We start from the raw sequence: 27,544 nt of genomic DNA on the forward strand, positions 1-27,544 counted from the left end.
ATGTGATGCTGCTTCAGCCAAGTTCCAAGTAGAAATGAGTATAACCGGCGACGCCCTCCTAGACACACCAGGTATATATACACCCAGACTAAAGGGAGGTAGTCGCTGGGTCCTAAACACAGCCTCCTATCTAGGCAGCTGTCTTCATTGCCAAACGTGGAGCTCTCCTGCACACCACTACAGGGTGACTGTCTGTCACCTCTGACATGCCTGTGACAACATGTCTCCAAAAATTAAGGTCTTTGTTCCTGTTTGAATTTGTAAACATTAATTCGGCTTTTTATGTTTGTTTTGGAGTAATGGCTTCTGCCTGGCAGAGTGGCCTTTCAGCCAATGTTGACCCAGTACTTGTTTCACTGTGGTAATTGACACAATCTTACCAGCTTGTCCATCATCTTCACAAGGTCTTTTGCTTTTGTCCTTGGTTTGATATGTACACGTCGGACCAAAGCACGTTCATCTCTGGGACACAGAACCCATCTCCTTCCTGAGCAGTATGATGGCATTAAAAATTATGGTAATCCTAATTGGCCTAAAATGGGAAAGGTTTATTCTGATTTCATGTCAGATATTGAGAAAAACATGCATATGTGTCTTTTTATATAGTGTATGTAAACTTCTGGTTTAAACTGTACATGCATACATACATACACACATACATAAACACACATACATTTACACACATACAAATACACATATACTTACACACATACAGACACATTCACATACATACAGTACATACACACATACATAAACACATACATTTACACACATATTATATTGCATTTTTTTTAAAAAAACGCGTTGCTTTCTTTTAATAAATGTTTGATGTTTTTCTACACCTTCTCATCCTTGACTTCATCGTGACACCTTGTCTTCATCGTGCCACTACAACGTTTTTTTTTATTATTTTCGCCTCGCAATTTTTTTTGGCTGAGAAACCTCTTTAGCCCACAGATAATTCATTTTGTAGAAAAGACACATTTGTGTCATGAATAGAACTGCTGCTCGATGCTATAACTTACAAAATATCCTGTAGGAACAAATAACAAGCATTTAGCAAGCGCCAACATTTAAATGGAAAAGAATAAGGAAAGAGGAAAGTGCAAAAACATTTTTCATTTTACTGGAATTTTCCTTTAAAGAAGTTGTCCAAAACCCAGAGTACCCATTTTTAAAATATGTACTCCCACTTGTAGAATAAAAATAACAGATACTCCCCCCCTGCATCAATGCCATTCCAGCAATGTCGGAGCCAGCTCTCCCGGGGCTCACGCCACATTTTTGTGCCACGTGAGCCTGCAGACAATCAGCTGCGTCTATTGGGCTGCTATTCTCTTACTTCCCTCAGATGAACCTCGGACAAGCTGAAGTAATGAGACCGCAGAAGTCCAGTAGCAGCCTCTAATTGGCTGCACGGCTCACATAGAATAACAAAATTACGTGAGGCCCATGAAACCCAGTGCTGACATTTGTTATTTTATTTTACTAGGGGGTTTCTTATTTTAAAAAGGACAACCTCTTCAATAACTAACTGTGCTGACTAATAATGAATAATTGTAAATATCTAGAACACTTGCAATATTTTGGATTTTTTTATGTTAAACAAGGTTGTGTTAAGTGTCACGAAGTTATGAAATAGGATATAATGTCACAGCTCTACTAGTGCTTTACATATATCCATTGTAAATAACTACGGTAATTCTTTAAAGGGATATTTTAAAGTTTGAAAGTTATTCCCTAAAAACTTGATCGGTGGGTGTCCAACCACTGGGGCCCTCAGCAATCCCGACAACTGGGGCTTAGAACAGACAGTGTGAATGGATCAGAGGTTAATGATGCACATTCCACTCCACTCATTCTAATGTGAGTGCTGAAGATCAACTGATTGCGTCACAATCTCCAGTGCTCCCATTAACCTGAATTGATCTTGAAAAAAATCTTTGAAATTTGAAGAAAATGGTTGTAGCATGCTAAGCCAACAATATTAGTGAGCTGGAGGCAGTGTCAAACTGGGGTTCCAAGGGCCCACTAGTAAAACTGACACTGGGCAGTCTAATGAATGAATGATGAGATAATGGCGTGGTCTGTACATGGTGAACCAAGCTTATTGTGCCAACTACAATTCGTATAGTGTGATGGAATATCCACTCCTGAAGAGGGGCCCACCGGGGGCTTCACCTTTTTCCCTGTGGTCCAGTCCAAGCCTGAATGTAAGCCATTGCCCATGAGGAATGGGCTGAGATTCCTCTAAACGCTGCCAGAAGCTGGCATCTGGCTATGTATCATGATTGCAGCAAGTTCTAACAGCCAAAATGAACTCTACTAAGAACTTTAGACACTAGTCATAAAGGGTTGAATAATTCTGTCATTAAAAGTGGCATTTTGTTTTGAATATGGAGAAACCACTTGTCATATTAGTTGTGTTGAGCGATTTACATTTTTCTTGTTTGATTGGTTTATTAAAACTTTTTGGTTGTTAACTTTTGCTAATAAAGCTAATCTACAATGGGGGTTGAATCATTTTGTTTTCAACTCTATGTCTACTGTTAACTTCCAGCGTAAAAAAAAAAAAAACCTTAGAGGTTCATTGTACAATAGACAAATACTCCAAAAGGTATATGTGATAAGCATATAGTGTGACAGGGGAAACTTGACACCAGCTGCTACATGCACACAATCATCCTTTCCTGGTCCTCTTGTCTCAAAATGATGAGAGTAGTTACATATAAAATGTGTATGATAAGGAGAAGAGAGACTCAGGAGCTGGACAAGTAATGATATAGTATTCCAAGGTAAAGACGGCTTAACAAAGTGATTTTGTTGCGATCATTATGGGATCATATTGGCGCAGGAGAGTTAATTCAAACGCCACAAAGAACTGAGGCCGAGTTGTCTTTTCTCATTTTGCCGAAGCATTGATGCCACTAATGGCCTGTGTCTATGGAGAACTAGTTTCTCATGACACTATGATAATGTGAGACGGTATTTACTGCTGAAATGAGAGGGATAAATAGCAGCTTCTGGACAGTAGAGAAGTAATTGCTGTTCAACTCTGCTTTAGTCGGTAGTGAATGTCTGTAACAAATGCTTTATAATTCTGAAACCATATATCTTCCCGCCGCGCTAGACGAGGCAAGAACGTGATCATTTCTGAAAGTTAATGTTTTGGGGTATAACGTTATTTATGCACTTAATAATTCAGGTCGCGGTAGAAGCTCAGACATTATTAATATATACTGCACGGTTTTACAAATAAATATGTGCAGCAGAATGAATAGAGCGATTATGACAGTCTGAAGTATACAAAATACTGTGACCGCAGACGAGGCAAAAATGTGCTGGTGAGGAATAAATCAGCTTTCTTATAGGATCTGTTATTTGCATGACTTTAAGTTAATATATTCTCAATATGTCAGAATTTGGCTTGAGTTGAGTGTTGCATCATATCTTAGTAAAAGAGATCTTAAAATAGTACCCATCTTTTTAATTTTTTATTTCATAAAGGAATAATACACATGAAAATAAGCAACTTTGTAATATATCTTTTTAGAGAAATCAGTTTCTTTCTCCTCCTGGACTGATATTTCACTCTCCGTGCATAGGTAAAATCTGTATTCAGTGAAAACCGATTTTCACATTATAGAAGTAAGCGATAACAGTTGGAGCTTTTAAAATTCTATGAAGGGGAGGAGCTAGCGGCAAACACATACATTCTGATACAAAATTCTCTTGAAATGACAGTTACATTTTTCTATACAGCACCAGCTGTTATCTCCTAGCTCAGTAATGGGAAAATCTGTCTTTACTGAAGACAGATTTCACCCGTGAATTGAGAATTTTGAGAATGAATGATCAGTCCAGGGGCAGAAAGAAGCAGATTTCTCTAATAAAATATATTAGAAAGGTTTCTTGTTTTCATGTGTCTCATGTACAGTACCAGAACCACCATGAGTACATGAATACAACACCAGAACTGTCATCAGTACAGTAATACATCAATAGAACCGTCGGCAGTATATGAATTCATCACTAGTACCACAAACAGTACAGAAATACAACATCACAACCACAATCTACATAAATACAGTCATGGCCGAAAATGTTAGCACCCTTGAAATTGTTCCAGAAAATGAAGTATTTCTCCAAGAAAATGATTGCAATTCCACATGTTTTGTTATACACATGTTTACTTCTTCCTTTGTGTGTATTGGAACCACACAAACATGAAAAAAGGCAACCTGTACATAATTTTACACAAAACTCCAAAAATAGCCAGACAAAATTGTTGGCACCATCCTGGCCACCATGGATGGGGAATCTTTGTATTCTAATATCCCACACAAGGATGGATTAAATGCCTGCAAAATCTTCATAGAAAATACTGAAATTGTTGCTGATTCTGTGGTCAAACTTACAGAATTCATCCTCACCCACAATTACTTTGAATTTGATAACAACATACAGTACAGACCAAAAGTTTGGACACACCTTCTCATTTAAAGATTTTTCTGTATTTTCATGACTTTGAAAATTGTACATTCACACTGAAGGCATCAAAACTATGAATTAACACATGTGGAATTATATACTTAACAAAAAAGTGTGAAACAACTGAAAACATGTCTTATATTCTAGGTTCTTCAAAGTAGCCACCTTTTGCTTTGATGACTGCTTTGCACACTCTTTGTGTCCAAACTTTTGGTCTGTACTGTATATATACAGGAAACTGGTACAGCTCCACAGTACGCAAATCTTTTCATGGCCAAGCTTGAAAGTGACTTTTTGTCCTCATGTCCCATCAGGCCTCTGGCCTACTATCGTTTCATTGACGATATTTTAATCATCTGGACGGGGTCTGAGCAACAGCTGAAGACGTTCCATGAACACTTTAATCGATTTCATCCCACCAACAACCTAACACTCAACTACTCCTGTACTGAAATTAACTTTTTGGACACCATCATCAAGCTACAGAACAATGAAATAGAGACAACCTTGTACTGGAAACCAATCGACCGTTCTACATACCTTAAATGGGACAGTTTCCATCCAAAACACATAAAAAACTCTATTGTTTACAGCCAAGCCATCAGATACAATCGGATATGTTCCAACCAGATGGATAGAGACAAACACCTCAGAAAGACCTTTTTGAAACAGGGCTGCCATCCAAGAACAATCGAGAACCAAATTACAAGAGCCACCAGAATATCAAAGAATCATCTCCTACATTACAAAACCAAGCAAGAAATAAACCGGGTGCCTATAGTAGTCACCTACAATCCAAATCTGGAGGCGCTAAGAAGAGCTGCACGGAAACTACAACCCTTACTACAAAAAGATGCCTGATTACAATCCATATTTCCAGACCCCCCACTTCTGTGTTTCAGGCAGCCCCCAAATCTAAGAAGCATCATTGTCAGAATCTCCCTGTCATCTCCACCAGCTACGTGTACCTTTCCTTGCAACCAGAAAAAATGTAAAACCTGTCCATGTATAACGACCACAGACAAGATAAAGATCCCCAATTCACATCAGGACTATAAGATCCCAGGTACGTTCAGCTGTATCACATCTAATGTAGTGTACTTAATTATATGTACCAAATGTCCAGCTGGGGATCTTTATGTAGGGGAGACAGGGCAAAAACTTAGAACAAGGATGAATTATCATCGCCACACAATAAAAGAAAAAAGAATAGATCTGCCTGTAGCCAAGCATTTTTGTTCCCCTGATCACAGCATAAAAGATATGAAATTACTGGTATTAAAAGGTAACTTCAAATCTCAAAGAGAAAGAAGAATCTCAGAATATAAACTGATGATGACCTTTAACACTTTCAGAGCAGGAATGAATGTGTCGCATGGATTTATGTCATTCTACATCAACTAAGGAATCTGCTCCTCAGAATTGTGAGGCCATCACAACACTGGACCTGGTCACAGGACAATAAAACCTTCACACTCCTTATCTATTAACTGCTAAAATATTTATAGCCAGAACTGTTTATCTCTTCCATAATAACTCTGCTTTCCATCACCTGTCTTACCTATTGCATTTTTTTTTTCTTGTGTGTCTTATTGTGTATAAATATGTGACTCTTCAGATTTTGTGGTATACCATGCCTGATGAAGAGACCTGAGTAGTCTCGAAAGCTTGCAATTTGTTACCATCTTTTCAGTTAGCCATTAAAAGGTATTAACCACTGAGGACTCTCAAATCTAAATATTTTTCTATCTACTGGCTAACACGGTACAAGAATATATATTTTCCCTATGGCACGTTTCCAAAATTGCTGGTAAAAAACTCTTTCAAGCATGCTCTTTCAAACTCTCCTGTGGCAAGTAACAGGTGTGGGCATTATGAAAATCGCACCTGAAAAAAAAGGGGAGAAGTTGACTCAATCTTTGCATTGTGTGTCTGTGTGTGCTACACTAAGCATGGGGAACAGAAAGAGGAGAAGACAACTGTCTGAGTACTTGAGAACCAAAATTGTTGAAAAACAACAATCTCAAGGTTACAAGTCTATCTCCAGAGATCTTCATGTTTCTTTGTCCATGGTGCGCAACATAATCAAGAAGATTCCAAACCATGGCACTGTAGCTAATCTGGACGTGGACGGCAGAGAACAGTTGATGGAAGTTTGCAATGTAGGAAACTCTGGTTGGTGGATAAGCAGCCCCAATCAAGTTCCAAAGAAATTCAAGCTGTCCTGCAGGCTCAGGATACATCAGTGTCAGCGTGAACTATCCGTTGACATTCGAATGAAATGAAACACTATGGCACGAGACCCAGGGGGACCCCACTGCTGACACAGAGAGTTAAAAAAGCTAGACTGCAGTTTACCAAAATGTATTCGAGTAAGCCAAAATCCTTCTGGGAAAGCGTCTTGTGGATAGATGAGACCAAGATAGAGCTTTTTGGTAAAGCACATCACTCTACTGTTTCCCAAAAAGGGAATGGGGCCTACAAAGAAAAGAACACAGCACCTACAGTCAAATATGGTGGAGGTTCAAAGATGTTTTGGGGTTGTTTTGCTGCCTCTGGCACTGGGTGCATTGATCATGAAAACCTGAAGATTATCAAAGGATTTTGGGTCACAATGTAGTGCCCAGTGTCAGAAAGCTGGGTTTGTGTCCTAGGTCATGGGCCTTCCAGCAGGACAATGACTCCAAACATATTTCAAGAATCACCCAGAAATAAATGGAATCAAGGCGTTGGAGAGATCTAAGTGGCCAACGATGAGTTCAGATCAAAATCCCATTGAACACATGTGGAGAGATCTTAAAATAGCTGGTGGGAGAAGGCACCCTTCAAATATGAGAGACCTGGAGCAGTTTGCAAAAGAAGAGTGGTCCAAAATTCCAGTTGAGAGGTGTAAGAATTTTGTTTGTAGTTATAGGAAGCGATTGATTGCAGTTATTTATTTCAAAGGATGTGCAACCAAATATTAAATTGAGGGTGCCAACAATTTTATCCCGACCCATTTTTGGGGTTTTGTGTGAAATTATGTCCATTTTGCCTTTGTTTCTCTGTTTTTTTTTGTGTTGTTCCAATACACATAAAGGAAATAAACATGTGTATAATTAAATATGTGTAATTGCAATAATTGACTGAGAGAAATACTTCATTTTCTGGAAGAATTTCAAGGTTGCCAACATTTTTGGCCATGACTGTGTATCACCAGAACCTCCATCAGTAAATGAATGCATCCCCAGAACCATCATCAGTACATGAAAATATCACCAGAACCATCAGCAGTACAGAAATACTGTATCAGAACCACCATCAGTACATGAATACAGCACCAACATCAGTGTATGAATACAGCAGCAGAACTATCATCAGTATAGAAATAGAGCAGGAGTTGTTATCAGTCATCATCAGACAGCAGATCAAACAGGACCACAGTACTGACTAGATGTGGGCAGTATCACAAATAATCATTTACATCCTGATTCCTTATAGTACCTTATATACTCTGAATGGAGTCATTTTCCTCCCTTTCATCTCAATCTGGTCCAGGTGCCATGACATCCAAAGCGTGTCTCTGCTAACTTGCATCTTCTTGTGTTCTGCTGCATATCCTGACACAGTTCCCTTAGGCTATGTGCCCACGATCAGGCTATAGGAGCGCTTTGGACGCAGCGTATTTTCACTGCGTCCAAAGTGCTGCGTCCGATCACACAGGTAAATCCGCATGTGTTCACTGAACACATGCGGAGTTACCTCACCCTATACATTCTATTGTGGAAATTTCTGTTGCGGAGACTAGCGTCTTTGGAACAGAAATTGACATGCCGTGGCTCATAAAGCCGCTCCACCGGTGAGTTTATGCGGCATCAAATAGAAGCACAGTGGGCATGGGTTTCTATAAATCCCATCCACTGTGCTTCTACTGTGCAACACAGTGTTTTAAACGCAGCGCAGGTGAGCTGCTTCCAAAATGCTGCTATTATGGATCGTGGGCACACAGCCTTTAAGGTAACAGTGTCATTAGACTCAAAATTTATCTGCCCTTTTCTGTGCCCCTGAAAAAGTGCCCCTCACTGCACTTCCTGCAAAAATGACTAAATGACTGCCTCGCTGTCCCTCTTCTGGTACATGGCCTTCACACTGTCCTCTCCTCTAAACTATTGCCTCCACACTGTTCATCTTTATGAACTACAAGACGGACACTTTATGATCTATAACTGCCCGAATATTCCTTCTTATGAACTATAACCCCTACAGTGTGAACCCTTATGAACTATTCCCTTCACACCAGCCGCCTTTATGAGCTATAACTTGCATGCCGTCTGCCCTTATGAACTATAATCTCCATGCTTTCTTATAATATCATACATTTGTGCTTCCCTATAATAATAATGTACCCCAATCTGAGCCTTCTTATAATGGGGACCCACATCTCCCCATACACAGTATGATGGCCCCCCAGCTGCCTATATACAATATAATGGCCCCAACAGCTCCATTTATACAGTATGATGACCCCACAGCTCCCTATATACAGTCTAATACCCCACAGCTCCCTATACTCAGTATGCTGTGCCCAACCGCTCCATATATACAGTTTAATGCGTCAATAGCTCCTATATGCTGTATAATGTCTGTGCAACTCTATATATGATATCCCCACAGTTCCCTATATACAGTATAGTAACCCCATAGCTTCCTATGCACAATAGGATGTCCCCACAGTTCCCTAAATACAGCATAATGTACCCATAGTACCCCATACAAAGTATGATGTCCCCCACATTTCCCTAAACACTATATAATGCCCCATAGCTACCTACAGTATGATGGCCCCACTGCTCCCTATTAACAAAATAATGCCTCCACAGCTCCCTATATACAGTATAATGCCCCTGTAGTCCCTATATACAGTATGATGTCTCCCACTGCTCCTTAGATACATTATATTACTTCCGTGGCCCACTATGTACAGTATAATGCCCTTAGCACCTTTTTACAGTATGATGCCCAACACCGCTCCTCATACACAGTATAATGTCCCATAGCCCCTCTATTCACAGTATGATGGCTCCACAGTACAGATCCTCATATGAGGCCACCACGGCCTGCCACTTAATAATGACGAAAAAAAAAATATTTTGCTCACCTAACCCTGTTCCCCGTTCTCTACAGCCACAATGTCCTTTTCCAACTTGTCTTGCAATGGGTGTGGGCTGTGTGGAGTAGTGACGTCATCTCGCTGCTTGATGACCCCTCGGTGGTGTTGGCCTCTAATCGGCTGGAAGTAGACTGCAGCCTGCTGGAGCACCGGCACAGCAGGGAGCCAATGGCTTTCTTCTCCACTACAGCTGTTAATAGGACGCCAAAGCTGTTAAAAGTGTTGCAGGCCAATGCGGCTGGACCAGACCTGGTTACAAGGGTGACAAAATGCCACCCCCGGAGATTTACTCCAGACTGCTGCCTGAGGGTAGATGCTCATCTCAACGGATGGCAGAAGTGCACTTGCTATATACAACTATATACAAACCATTTTCCTTTCCAATTGCTATCTCTACAATTGTCCTCCAGATCTGTGCAAGTTTCAATGAACACCAATTGTTTGTAGCCACCTCTGGTTGATAACTACAGATACAGGTCAGCTTTTTGGTATTTTTTTAATCTGCTACTATTGTTTAATCTGCTACTGATTCACCAAGACCAGCGTTATTCCCACCTGTCTTGATGAGGGAGTGAGACATGCACGCCTCTTAATGAATCAAGCGAATCTGAAAAGAGTGACTCGCTAGAAATCTTACTCCAGTCAGAGACTGGAATAAGATTTCTGGCATAAAGAAATCACGCCCCCGTCCTGTCCAAGCCTTACCCATTTTGGCTGAGCCAGGGAAAACTGGCCAAAATACACTAAATCTTTGTGCAACTCCAAGTTATGCTAACATTTTGCAACTTTTCAAAGCGATTGATATCAGAATTCTGGCTTAACCGCTTTAATGAATCAGGGCTATAATTTTCTTCCTAATTTATTGGCGTAACCTTGATTTACCTTTGCAGCCAAGTTTTCTGTATGTGCTCAGTGCTATATGCTATAGGCTTTTGATTGGTTTAGTGTAAAGTTTGAAAAGCAATTTTGATCATTGGAGGAATTGTTACATGGGTGACTGCTCTCACTTGTATTGTTACAGAAATACATTTAGCAAAGAGAGAACACATTTTCACTGATAAAAGCTTTAGTTTTTTTCTGATAGGCCTCTCATTTCCAGGTGCAAGTTATACCGAACTGCATTACTGACCTTTCAAGATAACTTACATTTCCTAATGAGGACTGCCTCTGGACCATTTCACTTTTTCATAGATGCTTTCCAAACAAAATACATCGAGAAGACAAATGATTATAATGTGAGAGACAATTTGAGCTTCTGCAAGTGTTCATATTTAACTGGCGAGAGTAGGAGAGTTCAGATATCATTGTCTGCAGTGGAGTGAAATAAAAAGCGAGATTTGCTATAGAAATCCTGTATAATGAGAGAAGATGCCTGTAATCCAAATTGTGTACACATACCAGACTACAGCTATTGTGACATGCCCCGCTTCAAGATAAGAGAGTTTTCTCTTCGCAAACTATGGAATACACAGAATAACAAATATAGTGTATATATTATGTGTGTGTTTTAGATCATATGTGAAAACATGGCACAATTGAGAACCTGTCACTCAAAATCTGGTGTTGACAATGGAGTGGTCTTCTCAAAGAGATGGTCTTTTCATGAAGTATAATACCAACTAACTGCTAAATAAAATAGAATGACATCAGAATATTATTATATTAAAGGACACCCTACTCTACTGCAGACCTGTCTTGTATGTATACTGTATGCCGTGGCCAGCCATTAACTTGAATAATCCTCAATGCATGTAATACTGCATTATATTATGGCCAGATGCAGTTGGTATTCAGAGAGTAAAGGAAATCTGTCACTAGGTTTTTTGCCACTTAAACTGATCAGCATAATGCAAAAACAGAGACCCCGATTCCAGTGATGTGTCACTTACTGGGCTGCTTGCTGTAGTTTTCATAAAATCCATGTTTTATCAGCAGTAGATCATCACCAGAGAACTAGTAAACCTGCTGATATGTAGTCCTCCATATTCATCAGCTCTAACCCCGCCCCCACCACTGATTGGCAGCTTTTGCCTATGCATAGTGTACGCAGAAATCTGCCAATCAGTGGTGAGGGCGGGATTTTACAGAGCTCAGCATTCAGAGCACTGCTAAATCTGCAAAAGATAAAACAGGGAATTTTTCAAAAATGGAGCAAGCAGCCCAGTAAGTGATACATCACTGGAATAAGGGTATCTTTCCCTGCATCATGCTGATCTCAGATGGGGTAGCAAAATCCAGATGATAGGTTCTATTTAAGCTGGCCATAGACCTTCAACTGCTGGAAAGTGTTCAGGTATTTCTCCTGTCCCCTCCTCATACACATGCATGCTCATGTCAGCCAGGCGTGTGTGTTATCGATGTGAAGATTGGAAGAAGCTGCTGTCAGACACCTGTAGCAGTGGCTTAGCAAACTATCAAGTATAATAAAATTCAACCCACATTGTCATCTGAATGAGGCTGGGGTCACATGGCCGTCGATTCTGTCATGCGAGAGAATCAGGCTGATAATTTGAGCCAAGTGTATTAGCATTATGTCAGTTTGATCTGCGTGTCATTTTACTGTGCTACAATTCTCTCGATCCACTGCATTCTCTGTGTCCACGGATGTTGCACTGCACTCGGATATCACTGCATCCGAGTGCAGTCCGATGTTTCACATGCACCCATAGACTTGTATGGGTGCGCGTGATCCGATCATCGGATGCACGCGCCGCATGCTGTAATTGTTTTCTCATATTGAATCGGCATGAGAAAAAAATTGCAGATCTGCACTGCCCAATAGTATAACACTGGGCTGAGTGCTATCCGATAAAACATGGGATAGCACTTGGCCATGAGCGAACCCTGAATGTGATTAACTGGGCAATAGTTTTTTTTTTCCTGCTGTTGCTCTAATATATATTGTACCTTTAGAGAAGCTTGATCCGTGGTACTTGACAGCGCTTGCTTTGGATCTTTGCCTTAACTAAATCACAAACCCTGCGGATACTGACACTGTAGGAGTCAGGAGAGCAAACAGCAGCGGGTAGCCAATGCTAACAGCAAAGGGTGATAACGTGCACAATGTCAGTGTATGCGCGCTATAATTACCCTCTGCTTTGGGTAGCGGCCGCCCACGGCTGTGTGATCCTGTGTGCAGCTGCTATTCATAGGAGACAGAAGAGAACTCGGTCTCTGCACATACTGACACTGTGTGTGCTCTTGGCCCCTGCAGTGTCGGTATGTGCAGGGCTGGGAATTTAGATCAGGCTGCACTCCATAGATATTGTGGTCAATCACTGTCATAAGTGGGGCTTGATCACTGCCTCCACCCCCCCACCTGCTGTGAACAGGTAATTGAAGTAGGTTATCTGATGAAGAGCAGACATGGACTGTGTATACAGAGTAATGAATAGGTAGCTTTCACTGTTGGATAACCATTTGGGCCAGCAGATGTGTCCCTGTATGCCTCCACTGGCACTTACGTTTTAAACTTAGAGTCATCAATGCTTTCACTTTGTGCAGCCCCCCTGTCCATACTGCATGGACAGGATTAGGTAAAACAACAATATTTTAATTTTTTTTTAAATTATATTTCTGGTTTTAATGCAATCCATGGATATATCCATGATCTGGGAGCCTATTCGCATCTGTGTACTAAATGGCAAAAGTTTTGGTCACTGGCAACCCACAGGAGCACAATGTCTCCCTGAATTCTGGGTAGATCATATTCATGTGTGGTATGTATAGAATGCTTGAAGGATGTTCAGTAAGATGATGGTCATATGGTTTCTCTATGAGGTGTCTGGGGGAAAATATAACTTACAACAGAAATGAGGTCTGAAACTGGATTAGAATAGAATCTAATCAGCCGTACCCCTCTTACCTCAGCGGAGGGAGAAGTGAGGGGTGTGGTGAGATCCTTTATGACATTTCATCTACCGAATATCTGTGTCAGACCCTCAGAGAAGCAACATGTATTGCAGATCTGTTCATATTTCCCACAACGTTCTCCTCCGCCAGAAGCTCTCATGGATTCAATTCGTAAAACATATCTTTATTTTTTTCCCTTTTGTTTTATACTACTTTTACCTGTATTTTTGTCCTTTTATTAATCCATCTTATGTAACCTTTTTAAGCACTGTATTTCTTTTTGTATATTGAATAAAAAATTCAATAATTTTGTTCCTGTACCCATGATCTTGAGGAGAGAAAATAGCTTGTTTGTGTTACCTTGTGGCCAGAGTGCAAGTAGTGAACCGTTCAGGAGCTTGGGAAAGCTGGGTGTACATGTCTGCCAGTGTGTTACCCAGTGCAGGCATCTCGATGGCCTGGTAAAATGGCGAGTGGTGGCAGCAAAAAGTGTGAAATGTGTGTGAGAACTTGCTGTGGGGTGTACTTAGCTCATTGTCAGCCTAGTGTGATAGGTTAGTGAGTGTGGGAAACGGAGTCCACTTTACAGTGGCATCCAAGGCACGTGTTGCGAGCAGGATGGGTTTGTGACCATCACAATAAGAGGAAGGCCGGAAGATGGTAATTGAGGGGCTTGAACTGTGCATTGAGTCCTTGACCAATGCTAAGGGATAACCAAAGCCCCTTCATTTCTATACATAATAAGACTGTTTTTATTGCAAATGCAATTATGGAAATCTACAATACAAGTATGATTTAGGCTAAGCCCCCTATATGAATGTCTAAATAGTTCAGTTTCAGTTTTGGGGGCGACCGACTCCCTTTAAAGGAGTTTTCCCTCAAAGTCCCTTAGATGTTACTGTGACCATGCATTTTGTACATTTTAATAGTAGCCACCTTTTGCTTTGATGACTGCTTTGCACACTCTTGGCATTCTCTTGATGAGCTTCAAGAGGTAGTCGCCGGAAATGGTTTTCACTTCACAGGTGTGCCCTGTCAGGTTTAATAAGTGGGATTTCTTGCCTTAAAAATGGGGTTGGGACCATCAGTTGTGTTGTGCAGAAGTCAGGTGGATACACAGCTGATAGTCCAACTGAATAGACTCTTAGAATTTGTATTATCGCAAGAAAAATGCAGCTAAGTAAAGAAAAACGAGTGGCCATCATTACTTTAAGAAATGAAGGTCAGTCAGTGCAAAAAATTGGGCAAACTTTGAAAGTGTCCCCAAGTGCTGTTGCAAAAACCATCAAGCGCTACAAAGAAACTGGCTCACATGAGGACCTCTCCAGAAAAGGAAGACCAAGAGTCACCTCTGCTTCTGAGGATAAGTTTATCTGAGTCACCAGCCTCAGAAATCGCAAGTTAACAGCAGCTCAGATTAGAGACCAGGTCAATGTCACACAGAGTTCTAGCAGCAGACACATCTCTACAACAACTGTTAAGAGGAGACTTTGTGCAGCAGGCCTTCATGGTAAAATAGCTGCTAGGAAACCACTGCTAAGGACAGGCAACAAGCAGAAGAGACTTGTTTGGGCTAAAGAACACAAGGAATGGACATTAGACCAGTGGAAATCTGTGCTTTGGTCTGATGACTCCAAATTTGAGATCTTTGGTTCCAACCACCGTGTCTTTGTACGACGCAGAAAAGGTGAACGGATGGACTCTACATGCCTGGTTCCCACCGTGAAGCATGGAGGAGGAGGTGTGATGGTGTGGGGGTGCTTTGCTGGTGACACTGTTGGGGATTTATTCAAAATTGAAGGCATACTGAACCAGCATGGCTACCACAGCATCTTGTAGCGGCATGCTATTCCATCCGGTTTGCGTTTAGTTGGCCAATCATTTATTTTTCAACAGGACAATGACCCCAAACACACCTCCAGGCTGTGTAAGGGCTATTTGACCAAGAAGGAGAGTGATGGGGTGCTACGCCAGATGACCTGGCCTCCACAGTCACCAGACCTGAACCCAATCGAGATGGTTTGGGGTGACCTGGACCGCAGAGTGAAGGCAAAAGGGCCAACAAGTGCTAAGCATCTCTGGGAACTCCTTCAAGATTGTTGGAAGACCATTTCCGGTGACTACCTCTTGAAGCTCATAAAGAGAATGCCAAGAGTGTGCAAATCAGTCATCAAAGCAAAAGGTGGCTACTTTGAAGAACCTAGAATATAAGACATATTTTCAGTTGTTTCCCACTTTTTTGTTAAGTATATAATTCCACATGTGTTAATTCATAGTTTTGATGCCTTCAGTGTGAATGTACAATTTTCAATGTCATGAAAATACAGAAAAATCTTTAAATGAGGTGTGTCCAAACTTTTGGTCTGTACTGTATGCACAATTGCAATACAAAACTGATAAAGTTGAAGGACAAATAATCTCCTGTTATCATGGCTATGTAAAGTGACCGAGGACAGTAGCCGTGGACGAGCTGCTACTCCATAACGCCCTGCACTTTACAGGGAAAATTGAGTCCCAGTCCCAATGTGCTGTCAGGTGTGGGGTGCATCACACTCACTTGTACCACTATGGGCTAGTCCCAACTTTAACTATGTCTGTTCCTACTATATATAACTGGGCAGATCACCCTCACAACACTATGTATTATATCAAGTATCTTATACTTTACATTCCTTATATTCCTACTGCACACTATGCCTATTATACTAACAATACTTGTCCCACATGATACATTCACCAGATTACACCTATAATGCCTACCAAAGTTACCCTATAGTCATTATCTTATGTAATAACCTATATCTTACTCTATACTTTACACTTAACATTACTTCTGCATTACCATACCAACATATACACCTAAAACTGTAATACACAGTTCACACCTCACATGACACAACATATGTGTAAAACGCATGACATCATTTACATAATGCGACTGTTGTCTGCAGGGGCCGGAACCCCACAGTACAGTCCACCACTCTTACAGCTATTGCAGGGTCCAATAGGTTTTTTATGATTCACCTTATTATAAATAGGCACTAGTGGTAAGTTTTCTGGTAGTCTTATGTTGGAGCTTTGGGGTCATGTTGTCTTTTGGTTTTAGAGCCTGGGCCCACTAGAAGACCCTTTAGTGCTCTGGATCAGATCATTCAATTGACATACTTTTACATGAAAGTCAAATATAAAAACTTGGTACACAATGATTTTATTACAATTGTGCTTACATTTTATTTACATGGTAAAAGAAAGTTTCTGTCTGCTTCTCTGACTTTTTTATTCTTTTTTTTCATTTCTGTAGTTTCAGACACAAAGTTTAAGAATTACGGACCCACATCGAAAAGCTCACTTGTGGAGAGGGGTAGTAAGCATCACCCTCATTGAAGGACAGGACCTGAAAGCTATGGATACAAATGGACTTAGTGACCCTTATGTGAAATTTCGGTTAGGGCATCAGAAATACAAGAGCAAGGTAAATAAACATTTATTTTCAGCATCCATCATTTTCTTACAGAATAGCTTTATATCTCAGCATCAGGTTATTTTCAGTTACTGCAGTTTATTGTTGGATTCATACAAATCCAGCAGAAATTTTTAAAAAGTCTGTATGTCCCCTGTAGGGTTTCCCTCAGGTAGTGCTTGAGGGAGTGTTCACACAGAGAACGTTTTTAGTCCAACAAGGCAAGGTTTATTTGCTATATAAAGGAGAACTTTAATACAAAACAGCCATGCTTTGACAAAAGGTAAACACAGCTGGCAGGTACACGTCCAGTACTCTGGCAGGTACACGTCCAATACTCTGGCAGGTACACGTCCAATACTCTGGCAGGTACACGTCCAATACTCTGGCAGGTACACGTCCAATACTCCGGCAGGTACACATCCAATACTCCGGCAGGTACACGTCAAATACTCCGGCAGGTACACTGCCAGTACTCCGGCAGGTACACTGCCAGTACTCCGACAGGTACACATCCAATATTCCGGCAGGTACACATCCAATACTCCGGCAGGTACACTGCCAGTACTCCGGCAGGTACACGTCCAATACTCCGGCAGGTACACTGCCAGTACTCCGGCAGGTACACGTCCAATACTCCGGCAGGTACACTGCCAGTACTCCGGCAGGTACACTGCCAGTACTCCGGCCGGTACACGTCCAGTACTCCGGCAGGTACGCGTCCAATACTCCGGCAGGTACTCTGCCAATACTCCGGCAGGTACACGTCCAATACTCTGGCAGGTACACGTCCAATACTCTGGCAGGTACACGTCCAATACTCTGGCAGGTACACGTCCAATACTCCGGCAGGTACACTGCCAGTACTCTGGCAGGGATACGTCCACCCACACACAGGTCAATATGAGATCTCTCCAGCTCCCACATTCTGGTTGACTGCCCACAGTCCTCTAGAATCAAAGACTGCTCAGCTCCTCAGCTGACTCCCCAGTTACTCCATTCATAGAGAGATCCCGGAACGTGTCTCTCTCTCTCTCTCTCTCAGCTGCAGCTCGCATCTTGGCTGGTAACTCATGAGCTTACACACTCATGTCTGCTACATCCAGCAGACTGACTGACTCCCCAGCAGCCAACACATGCTGAATCCATTCCCTGGTTCTTAGCAAACACTGCAGGTGTACTCCTAATCAAGACCTTCAGCGCTAGGATTAAACCCTCACCATCCCAGCATTGCTGCTTCCTTATGATATTGGAGGTATACAGATAGTAAGGCCATGAGGGCAGGGTCCTCTCCACCTCTGCACCGTTAGTTTTGTGAGAAACACTGGGGAAAAGATGATATTTTCATGAAGGGTTGTTCTCATCTCCTAAAACCATGGCATATTGATAGGATATGACATTGCTTTACATTCATGGCGGTCTCACCTCTGGGACCCCCATCAATCCTGAGAACGAAGAGCAGTGTCGCTGGTGTTGCTCCTAGTCACTCCATGCTCTTTGCTTAGCCGCATGGCCGAGATACCACTGTGCTCTGAACCCAACGCAACTTTGCTACACCCCCTTCAATCTCAGGATCATTAGTGGTCCCAGAGTTTAGACCCCCACTGACATATCCTAGTTACATGTCATCACTTTATAAGATGGGGAAACCTCTTTAACTGGCCCTTGTTACAGCAAATGCTCGATTTAGCAAAATAAAGGAAAATTGGGACAACTCAAGGGCACCAAATATAATAAATAATCAGATATAGGAACGATAATATATAAATATATGCAAAATTTTATTATTCTCAAGACATAGAAAATAGAACATTCTAATAAAAAACATGATAAAAACACATAGGACAAAAAACAGGAAGAAAAAAATCACCCAAAAAGGAAAAAAATAAATAATAAATAAGCAAAACAATAATATATCATAAGTCTGTGCACAATCGGTATATTTCAATAATGATGGTACATAATTCCAAATATCACTAGAGCATACAGTGCTGGCCAAAAGTATTGGCACCCCTGCAATTCTGTCAGATAATACTCAGTTTCTTCCTGAAAATGATTGCAATCACATATTCTTTGGTATTATTCTCTTCATTTAATTTGCTTGCAAGGAAAAAACACAAAAGAGAATGAAGCAAAAATCAAATCATTGATCATTTCACACAAAACTCCAAAAAAGGGCCGGACAAAAGTATTGGCACCCTCAGCCTAATACTTGGTTGCACAACCTTTAGCCAAAATAACTGCGAACAACCGCTTCCAGTAACCATCAATGAGTTTCTTACAATGCTGTGCTGGAATTGTAGACCATTCTTCTTTGGCAAACTGCTCCAGGTCCCTGATATTTGAAGGGTGCCTTCTCCAAACTGCCATTTTGAGATCTCTCCACAGGTGTTCTATGGGATTCAGGTCTGGAATCATTGCTGGCCACCTTAGAAGTCTCCAGTGCTTTCTCCAAAACCATTTTATAGTGCTTTTGGAAGTGTGTTTTGGGTCATTGTCCTGCTGGAAGACCCATGACCTCTGAGGGAGACCCAGCTTTCTCACACTGGGCCCTACATTTTGCTGCAAAATTTGTTGGTAGTCTTCAGACTTCATAATGCCATGCATACGGTCAAGCAGTCCAGTGCCAGAGGCAGCAAAGCAACCCCAAAACATCAGGGAACCTCCACCATGTTTGACTGTAGGGACCGTGTTCTTTTCTTTGAATGCCTCTTTTTTTTCCCTGTATACTCTATGTTGATGCTTTTTCCCAAAAAGCTCAACTTTTGTCTCATCTGACCAGAGAACATTCTTCCAAAACGTTTTAGGCTTTCTCAGGTAAGTTTTGGCAAACTCCAGCCTGGCTTTTTTATGTCTCGGAGTAAGAAGTGGGGTCTTCCTGGGTATCCTACCATAGAGTCCCTTTTCATTCAGACGCCGACAGATAGTACGGGTTGACACTGTTGTACCCTCGGACTGCAGGGCAGCTTGAACTTGTTTGGATGTTAGTCGAGGTTCTTTATCCACCATCCGCACAATCTTGCGTTGAAATCTCTCGTCAATTTTTCTTTTCCGTCCACATCTAGGGAGGTTAGCCACAGTCCCATGGGCTTTAAACTTCTTGATGACACTGTGCACGGAAGACACAGGAACATTCAGGTCTTTGGAGATGGACTTGTAGCCTTGAGATTGCTCATGCTTCCTCACAATTTGGTTTCTCAAGTCCTCAGACAGTTCTTTGGTCTTCTTTCTTTTCTCCATGCTCAATGTGGTACACACAAGGACACAGGACAGAGGTTGAGTCCACTTTAATCCATGTTAACTGGCTGCAAGTGTGATTTAGTTATTGCCAACACCTGTTAGGTGCCACAGGTAAGTTACAGGTGCTGTTAATTACACGAATTAGAGAAGCATCACATGATTTTTCAAACAGTGCCAATACTTTTTTCCACCTCCTTTTTTAGGTTTGGTGTGGAATTCTATCCAATTTGGCTTTAGGACAATTCTTTTTGTGTTTTTTTCATTGAAGACAAATTAAATGAAGAGAATAATACCAAAGAATTGGTGATTGCAATCATTTTCAGGAAGAAACTGAGTATTATCTGACAGAATTGCAGGGGTGCCAATACTTTTGGCCAGCACTGTATATGGCATGATACAAATAAATAAATTAATCAAGGAGCATAGAAAAAAATATATATAAGCTCCAATATCTAAGCCCATAAATGAATCAAGTATATAATAATAATAATAATAATAATATAGGAATAAAGACAGTACCAAATAAATAGTAGAGATGCACAGAGAAAAGGAAAAAGAAATATAAATAACCTACGCGTTACGCCAAATATTTATGGCTTCATTCATTACACCCCTGATGAAGCCATAAACATTTGGCGTAACGCGTAGGTTATTTATATTTCTTTTTCCTTTTCTCTGTGCATCTCTACTATTTATTTGGTACTGTCTTTATTCCTATATTATTATTATTATATACTTGATTCATTTATGGGCTTAGATATTGGATCTTATATATTTATTTTCTATGCTCCTTGATTAATTTATTTATTTGTATCATGCCATATATGCTCTAGTGATATTTGGAATTATGTACCATCATTATTGATATATACCGATTGTGCACAGACTTATGATATATTATTGTTTTGCTTATTTATTACTTATTTTTTTCCTTTTTGGGTGATTTTTTTCTTCCTGTTTTTTGTCCTATGTGTTTTTTATCATGTTTTTTATTAGAATGTTCTATTTTCTATGTCTTGAGAATAATAAAATTTTGCATATATTTATATATTATCGTTCCTATATCTGATTATTTATTATATTTGGTGCCCTTGAGTTGTCCCAATTTTCCTTTATTTTGCTCTTTTGCATTTATGGGGACATTGGCACAAATATATAGCATAACTTTAGTGTGGTGCTAGGTCTGCCCCCCATTTCTTAAATGCTCGATTTAGTTACTTTTTTCTTATTAGTAACCCTACTATACTAACATCACGTTTCCTAATAAAGGAGGAACTCCTTCTAGGGCACATTTTTTGAGTGTATGGGAAAGATTTGATTGTGTGTTTACTGTCTCTTTTTTTTTAGACCCTTCCCAAGACCCTGAATCCTCAGTGGAGGGAGCAGTTTAACATGCAACTTTTTGAAGAGCACGGAGGAATAATTGACATCACAGTATGGGACAAAGATGCTGGCAAGAGAGATGATTTTATTGGAAGGTGAGTAAATTGCCGAATAGAAAAGAAATAACTCAATCACGAGTGACGCAATATGCTCTTTCAACTTTCTTTTTATCTTTTTTGAAATGGCACATGGAAATTCAGATGTTAGCCAGTAGATGTCATAATTTCCAAGCTTTTACAAATTTATTTTTACAATTTCATATGGTTTATTTGATTTTGACAATAGTTTAAATTTCTACTTTTCCTTCCACATAACAATGTCTTAGGTCTAATATTTTTTTTTCTATTTGCCTAATAACAATTTTAAAGAGTATGTCAACATTTAAATATGATTTTACATTTTACAATTGGACATAACCCCTCAAAGAGAAGCTCTCGTCAGGTGGACAGGTTTTTTTCTTGTTTTATTTCTACCATTCCTCAGAGCATTTAGTTTTTTATTCATTTTAAATCCATCATACAACCGTATAGATTTGGGCCTTTTTATTTGCTTCTAATTTTTGGGGGTGTGGCTCACAGGGTAATAATGCCTAAAGACGCACCCCCAGAAAATACAGCGAGCCATGCCCCCTTAAAAAGACCAATGTTCGTACTTAATAAAAGGCTGTATGGAAACTGTATGGTGGATTTAAAAAAAAGAAAAAAGTGGAAATCTCAGAGGAGAAGTGGGAATAGAATTGGAGCAAAAAATAACCACTTATAACCTGACACATAATTTAAAGGGACACTATTAAAAAGTGACATGTCTTATAAATATTTTATTGACAAAAATGTTTATTTTTGTTTCTGTCAGTGATTTTTTAATGTACAAACTAAATCAATTCTGAAAAGTTTCTGACATAGAGTGGCAAAACAGGTTCTACTACATACCAGTGAAAAATATCATGGGCTCAGTAGCTAAAAGGGGACCATTCATATAAGATAGGTGGTGGCGGAATATATTGTGGATGTTCTGCCATGACGGTTTACTGCCATAGTTGGGGTACAGGGGACTGCTTGACTGAGAAGAGTGAGGTCGTACAGCGGGTATTTAGGGAGGGCTGAGTTCTTGAGGTCCACACTCCATTGTAAAGCATCTCTCTTCTGTAGTTTAATGGAGAAATACCTCCAAAAGGTAATAAAAGTATTATTAAAAATATATATAAATATATAAAGAACCCCATTGTGGTTTGCACAAGACAATGCTTATCAGGCCTCGTTCATGTGAGGATCATTCACAGAAACACATGACTCTTTTCTGCTCAATTTCTGGATCTACCCATTCCAACAAAAAGCAGTCCATATGGTTTGGTGCAGAAGTAACATAAAATGGGATCCATTGATGATGGCAAAAAAATAATCACATCCCTGTCATCATTGCAGACATCCAGGAGGGGATTATGAGAAGCCTGAAGAAATTGCAGAGAAAATTAACGCAGAACATGTCAACTTGACTAAGATCGGTTCAGATGCAATTAGTAATAACAGTGTCTTTTGTGCAAAAGTTATAAATGGAGGCTAATGCCAAGTGTGTGGCATATTGCAATTACATCCATTGGATTTTCATCATCTCATCTCCTGTAATGGGTATATATATCATTCTTCCATTAGCCATTATCCTGTACAAACCACAAAAGGGAAATAAAATGAAAATAAAAATGCATGCACTAACTAAAAACAGATTTGTGTTAATAAATAATACTTTTAGCAGTTCGGTGAACACGGGAAGGGGTTACCCATCTTTTTTTTTTTACTTAAAAGCATGTATTTGGCAGTAGAAATCATTTTTATAATTTGGTTCTAATTAAAAATGTTGCACTGTTTTGCTTTTGCAGGCGCTTTGTTTTCTTGCTCATTCGACTTTAATGTAGTCTGTGGTCATAAATTAGTTGAGAGACGCTCAGAAATTACAGGTAAATGAGTTACAAACTTCCAATCAGACCATTACAGCGGCCTGACTAATGGATTCTCAGTTAACTCATTCTGCAGTCATCAATACACAGTGCAAATGATGTGAAACTTTTATTGAATTCCAAATATAAAATCATTTTAGTCCCAAAAACATGCATGTAAGTAAAGGTGGACAACCCCTTTAAGCTAGGGCCCTGTGACAACTTTTGGAATTCTTGTAACTTTTTTCTAAAGGGAAATACTCATAATGAATGCCATTAATTTGCGGTTTTACCAAAATTTGACCAAAAGTGCTCAATCCATAATATGCCTGACTAAACTAGACACTCGTGATAAGTGGGAGTTCTGCCAGTCAGACTCCAGCATTAGCAGTTAATCTCTCAGGCTTTGTTCACATGTACGTTTGTCCATTGCATTTGTCTGTTACATTTTAGGAACAGGCAAAAGGATCAAGTGGCTCATTGTATCAGTAATGCAAATGGAAGCAGACTTGCCCCATTGATTATTGTGGAGTCTATCTCGTGACCTTTTTTTAAAATGGAAGAAAAAATTCTGCATGCGGAACTTTTTCTTCTTTTCCAAATACCACTGCCCTCCACCCCCCCAAAAAATTGATGAACCCCATAATAATCCATGGGGCCATTTGCATTAGCGATACAACCTAACCACTTACTCCATTACCCCATCTGTCTGATCCTAAAATGAAACAGGGAAATGGAATGTCCGAACGTAAACGTGAACAGGGCCCTAGTTGTGACTGTGGGACAGATCTTTTAAACTGATAAAACTTAAAATTTTAAAATAAAAACATAAGCAAGTTTCAAAAAATTTTAAGAGGAAGATTTATATAGACCGGAATTTCCAACGAGCAGAATCCTGCTGAAGTAAATGCGCCAAACTTATTGAGGGGAACATGCCTCTTATTATATTTGGTGCATTTTTGGCTGACCACGTACCCCAAACTGATATCTCTAAAGCTTAAACCAATTTCTGGTAGAAATGAAATTGAATCTGTTGGGCCACCATTGTTCCTGCGGCTCTGATAATCCTCATTAAATCATCTCCGTTTTTAAGATCTGCTCTTCTAGTAAATAAATTGTTTATATCCAGAAGAATCTTTCACGTGATTATGACAGAGGTGCACTACATTACTACAGGGGTCTTACTACAAGAGAAATGTCTTAAAAGGATCCTGACTGGAGATTCATACTGCCAGAATAATGGCCGACATTAATCAGAGTCCAGCTACATTATTCCAGCTGTGTATGTTGCAACATTTTACTGAAAGATACTTTGAAAAGACGGCAAGGGACCATGCCTCCAATTGATGAAGACCCGCATATTGGAGTCAGACGCTCCTGACATGCTTCTTAATGAATCAAGTGCATCTGAAAAATGGCATGCACCTCACCACAAATCTTACTCCAGTCAGGGACCATGGTAATATTTCTGCTGTAAGGCACACCACCGCCTGTCATGAATTAGAAAAGCAGCGGCGTCATGCGCCCACCTCTCTGAAAGAACCTGTAGTGAAAACAGCAAAAGTCGCAAAAATTGCTGCTAAACCTCAAGTTCCCCAAAATGCTATCACTTATCAAAATGTTTTATGCCAAAATTCTGGCAAAAAAACTTTGATGAATTGGGGCCTTTGTGTTTTGGATGACTAGTCCATGAGGCTAGTCCCCATCAGTTTTTCCCTGCCCTGCTCCCCAAGACTGACAGGTCTCTCCCTACCTGTTTAGGGGGAGGTTGGTCAGTTTAGGGCAGTGGGGCTGGCATAGATCTGCAGCGGACTAGTCATCTGAGAGTAATAGTTTCTGGTCGGCTTTACAAATTATGTTCTCTCTGAAATGTCTCAGGATTTCAGAGAAAAACATGCAAGCTGTAATAATACATCTGCATCTCCATGGCAGAAAAATGCATGCGGTTTTTACATGCGTTTTTGACGCTTTTTTGATGCAGATTTGCCATGTGTTTTTCCAATGCATTGTATAGGCAAATCAGCATGCAGAAACGCACAAGAATTGGTCATGTCCAGCTTTTTTCTGCAAGTAAAATCCACGCAGAAAAAATCCTGACCATGTGCACAGAACTTGCAGAATGTCATAGGAAGTCATGGGATAAGGTATGCAATGCGTTTCTGGAGCATTTCCGCACCAAAAAACGCACCAAAAACGCATTGTGGGCACACAGCCTCAGTGTTTCCAAACACTCAAGAGGTTAAAATACGTGACATAAGAGGGAACATGTGCACAGCAATATTGTTTTGACATTGCTGTACATTATGTTCATTTTATGGTGCGCATTGGAGGTGGTTTTTTAGTCGGACTGAAAAAAACTGAAAAAAGACGCTATGTGCACATACACTAAACTGGATTTTATCTGTAATGAATCAGTCACCTGTGGGATCATCACTAGGGATTTCATATATTGTGAGCAATTGATACAAGAAGTAAATTGTACAACTCTTCATCATACAAACGATAAGATGTATTAGCTGACAGCAGAAATCCAGAAAATGTCAGTTACTCACAATGGCACAAAACAATTACAAATCAGTGAATAAGTGAAAATCTCCCCAAACGTCTCATATCATTTAATTGCACAAATAAATGTGATAGTAGTACTGGGTATTGATAGCATTTATCTTTCACTGAATCCTGATAAACCAAAGACACACAGACAATTTTATTTCACAACTTGTACAGAATTCAAGGATAATTTAAGACTTCAGAGCCTCAGTGAAACATGCCGCAGATTGTCACAATTGTGCAGCATCACTCAATTTAAAAACACGGTTTATTTTTTTTTATTTTCCGATGAATGTAGAATTCAAGGTTATCAGATTGTCACATTGTAGCTTATGAACCGATGCATTATGCTAAAATAATCAGTCACCCCTTCCTGTCTCCCTAAATGTATCCGCACTGAAGGTACAGTAGTTACGTGTGCAGGGAATGGCAATGAATGTTGAGGGCCTTCCTAGAATATTTATAGAGGGCACATTACATGCATAAAAAGCACCTTGCACGGATTAAGGGTTTATGATCACGGTTGGATCTTTCCACGGGTATGGAATAGAAATGGAAATCTTCTACTATTTATTGCAGTGGTTTATAAGACAATTTCCATGAAGTTGAACTTTTTATTAGATCCATCCTTCATTTTTAATTTAACATATTAATACAGCTGTTTGAGATTAAGAGATTTTCTCCTGTACCAATAATGATGATGTACTAAAAGTATTATTGTGTGAGCTTACATAGGACATGAGATTATTAAATATGTATTTGGTTATAAGAAGTCTGGGACTTTAATATTGATGACTTATCTTTAGGATAGGTCATCAATGTCTGATCAGTAGGGGTGCGACACCCAGCACCCCAACTGATCAACTATTTCCAGTGTTGACAGCAACGGCAACTTCTCAGTTACAGAGCTGCACAGATCCATCAATGGAATAATGGCTTCAGCCAGGTTCTGCGCATCCACCAACTATTGATTTGAATATGGGGCAGATGTGCAGTACCCGGCTGTGGCCACTATACATTCAACGGAGCTGTGCAGCTCTGTAACTGAGCAGTACCGGCCACAAACGACACCGAAAACAGCTGATTGGCTGGGATGCCAGGAGTCGCACCCCCCACCAATCAGACATTGATAACCCTATTAATTATTTTCCCCATGAATGTTAACTACATCTCAACACCAATTTCCTTGACCCATGCAGGCTCAGTTTGTCTGAGGGTGCACCCCCATTGAAAATATAGATTACTAATCCCATCCAATAAAAACATATATTAATTAGCCACTATCCTGTGTCCTCTCTCCCCCGAATTCAATATCAGTCACAGTCCTCGGTATTCATTCCTCCAATTGTGCTCTTATCCCCATCAATTCATTAACAGTCACTTGTGTGTTCTTCCTCTCCTCATTGTGCTCTCCCCTCCAAATGTGCTTCCCTCCTTTTAGCTTCCCTGTGCTCTCCCCCTCTATTGTCTTCTCCCCCTCATTGTGTAC

General features: G+C 40.2%; 1 protein-coding gene across 8 annotated transcripts in view; it reads left to right on the plus strand.

Annotated features, from left to right (window-relative positions):
• Positions 1-27,544, plus strand: part of MCTP1 (multiple C2 and transmembrane domain containing 1) — a 1,157,412-nt gene that overhangs the window by 461,346 nt on the left and 668,522 nt on the right. For all 8 annotated transcript variants that reach the window (XM_073678366.1, XM_073678374.1, XM_073678380.1 and 5 more), the window contains 2 exons: positions 16,794-16,964; positions 21,540-21,670. In XM_073678366.1, coding sequence (XP_073534467.1) covers positions 16,794-16,964; positions 21,540-21,670 — 302 coding nt within the window. The remainder of the gene's footprint in view (positions 1-16,793; positions 16,965-21,539; positions 21,671-27,544) is intronic.

The sequence above is a fragment of the Phyllobates terribilis genome, unplaced genomic scaffold (assembly GCF_046119375.1).
Source record: "Phyllobates terribilis strain yellow unplaced genomic scaffold, ASM4611937v1 Scaffold_1__5_contigs__length_1240528914, whole genome shotgun sequence".
NCBI lineage: Eukaryota > Metazoa > Chordata > Amphibia > Anura > Dendrobatidae > Phyllobates > Phyllobates terribilis.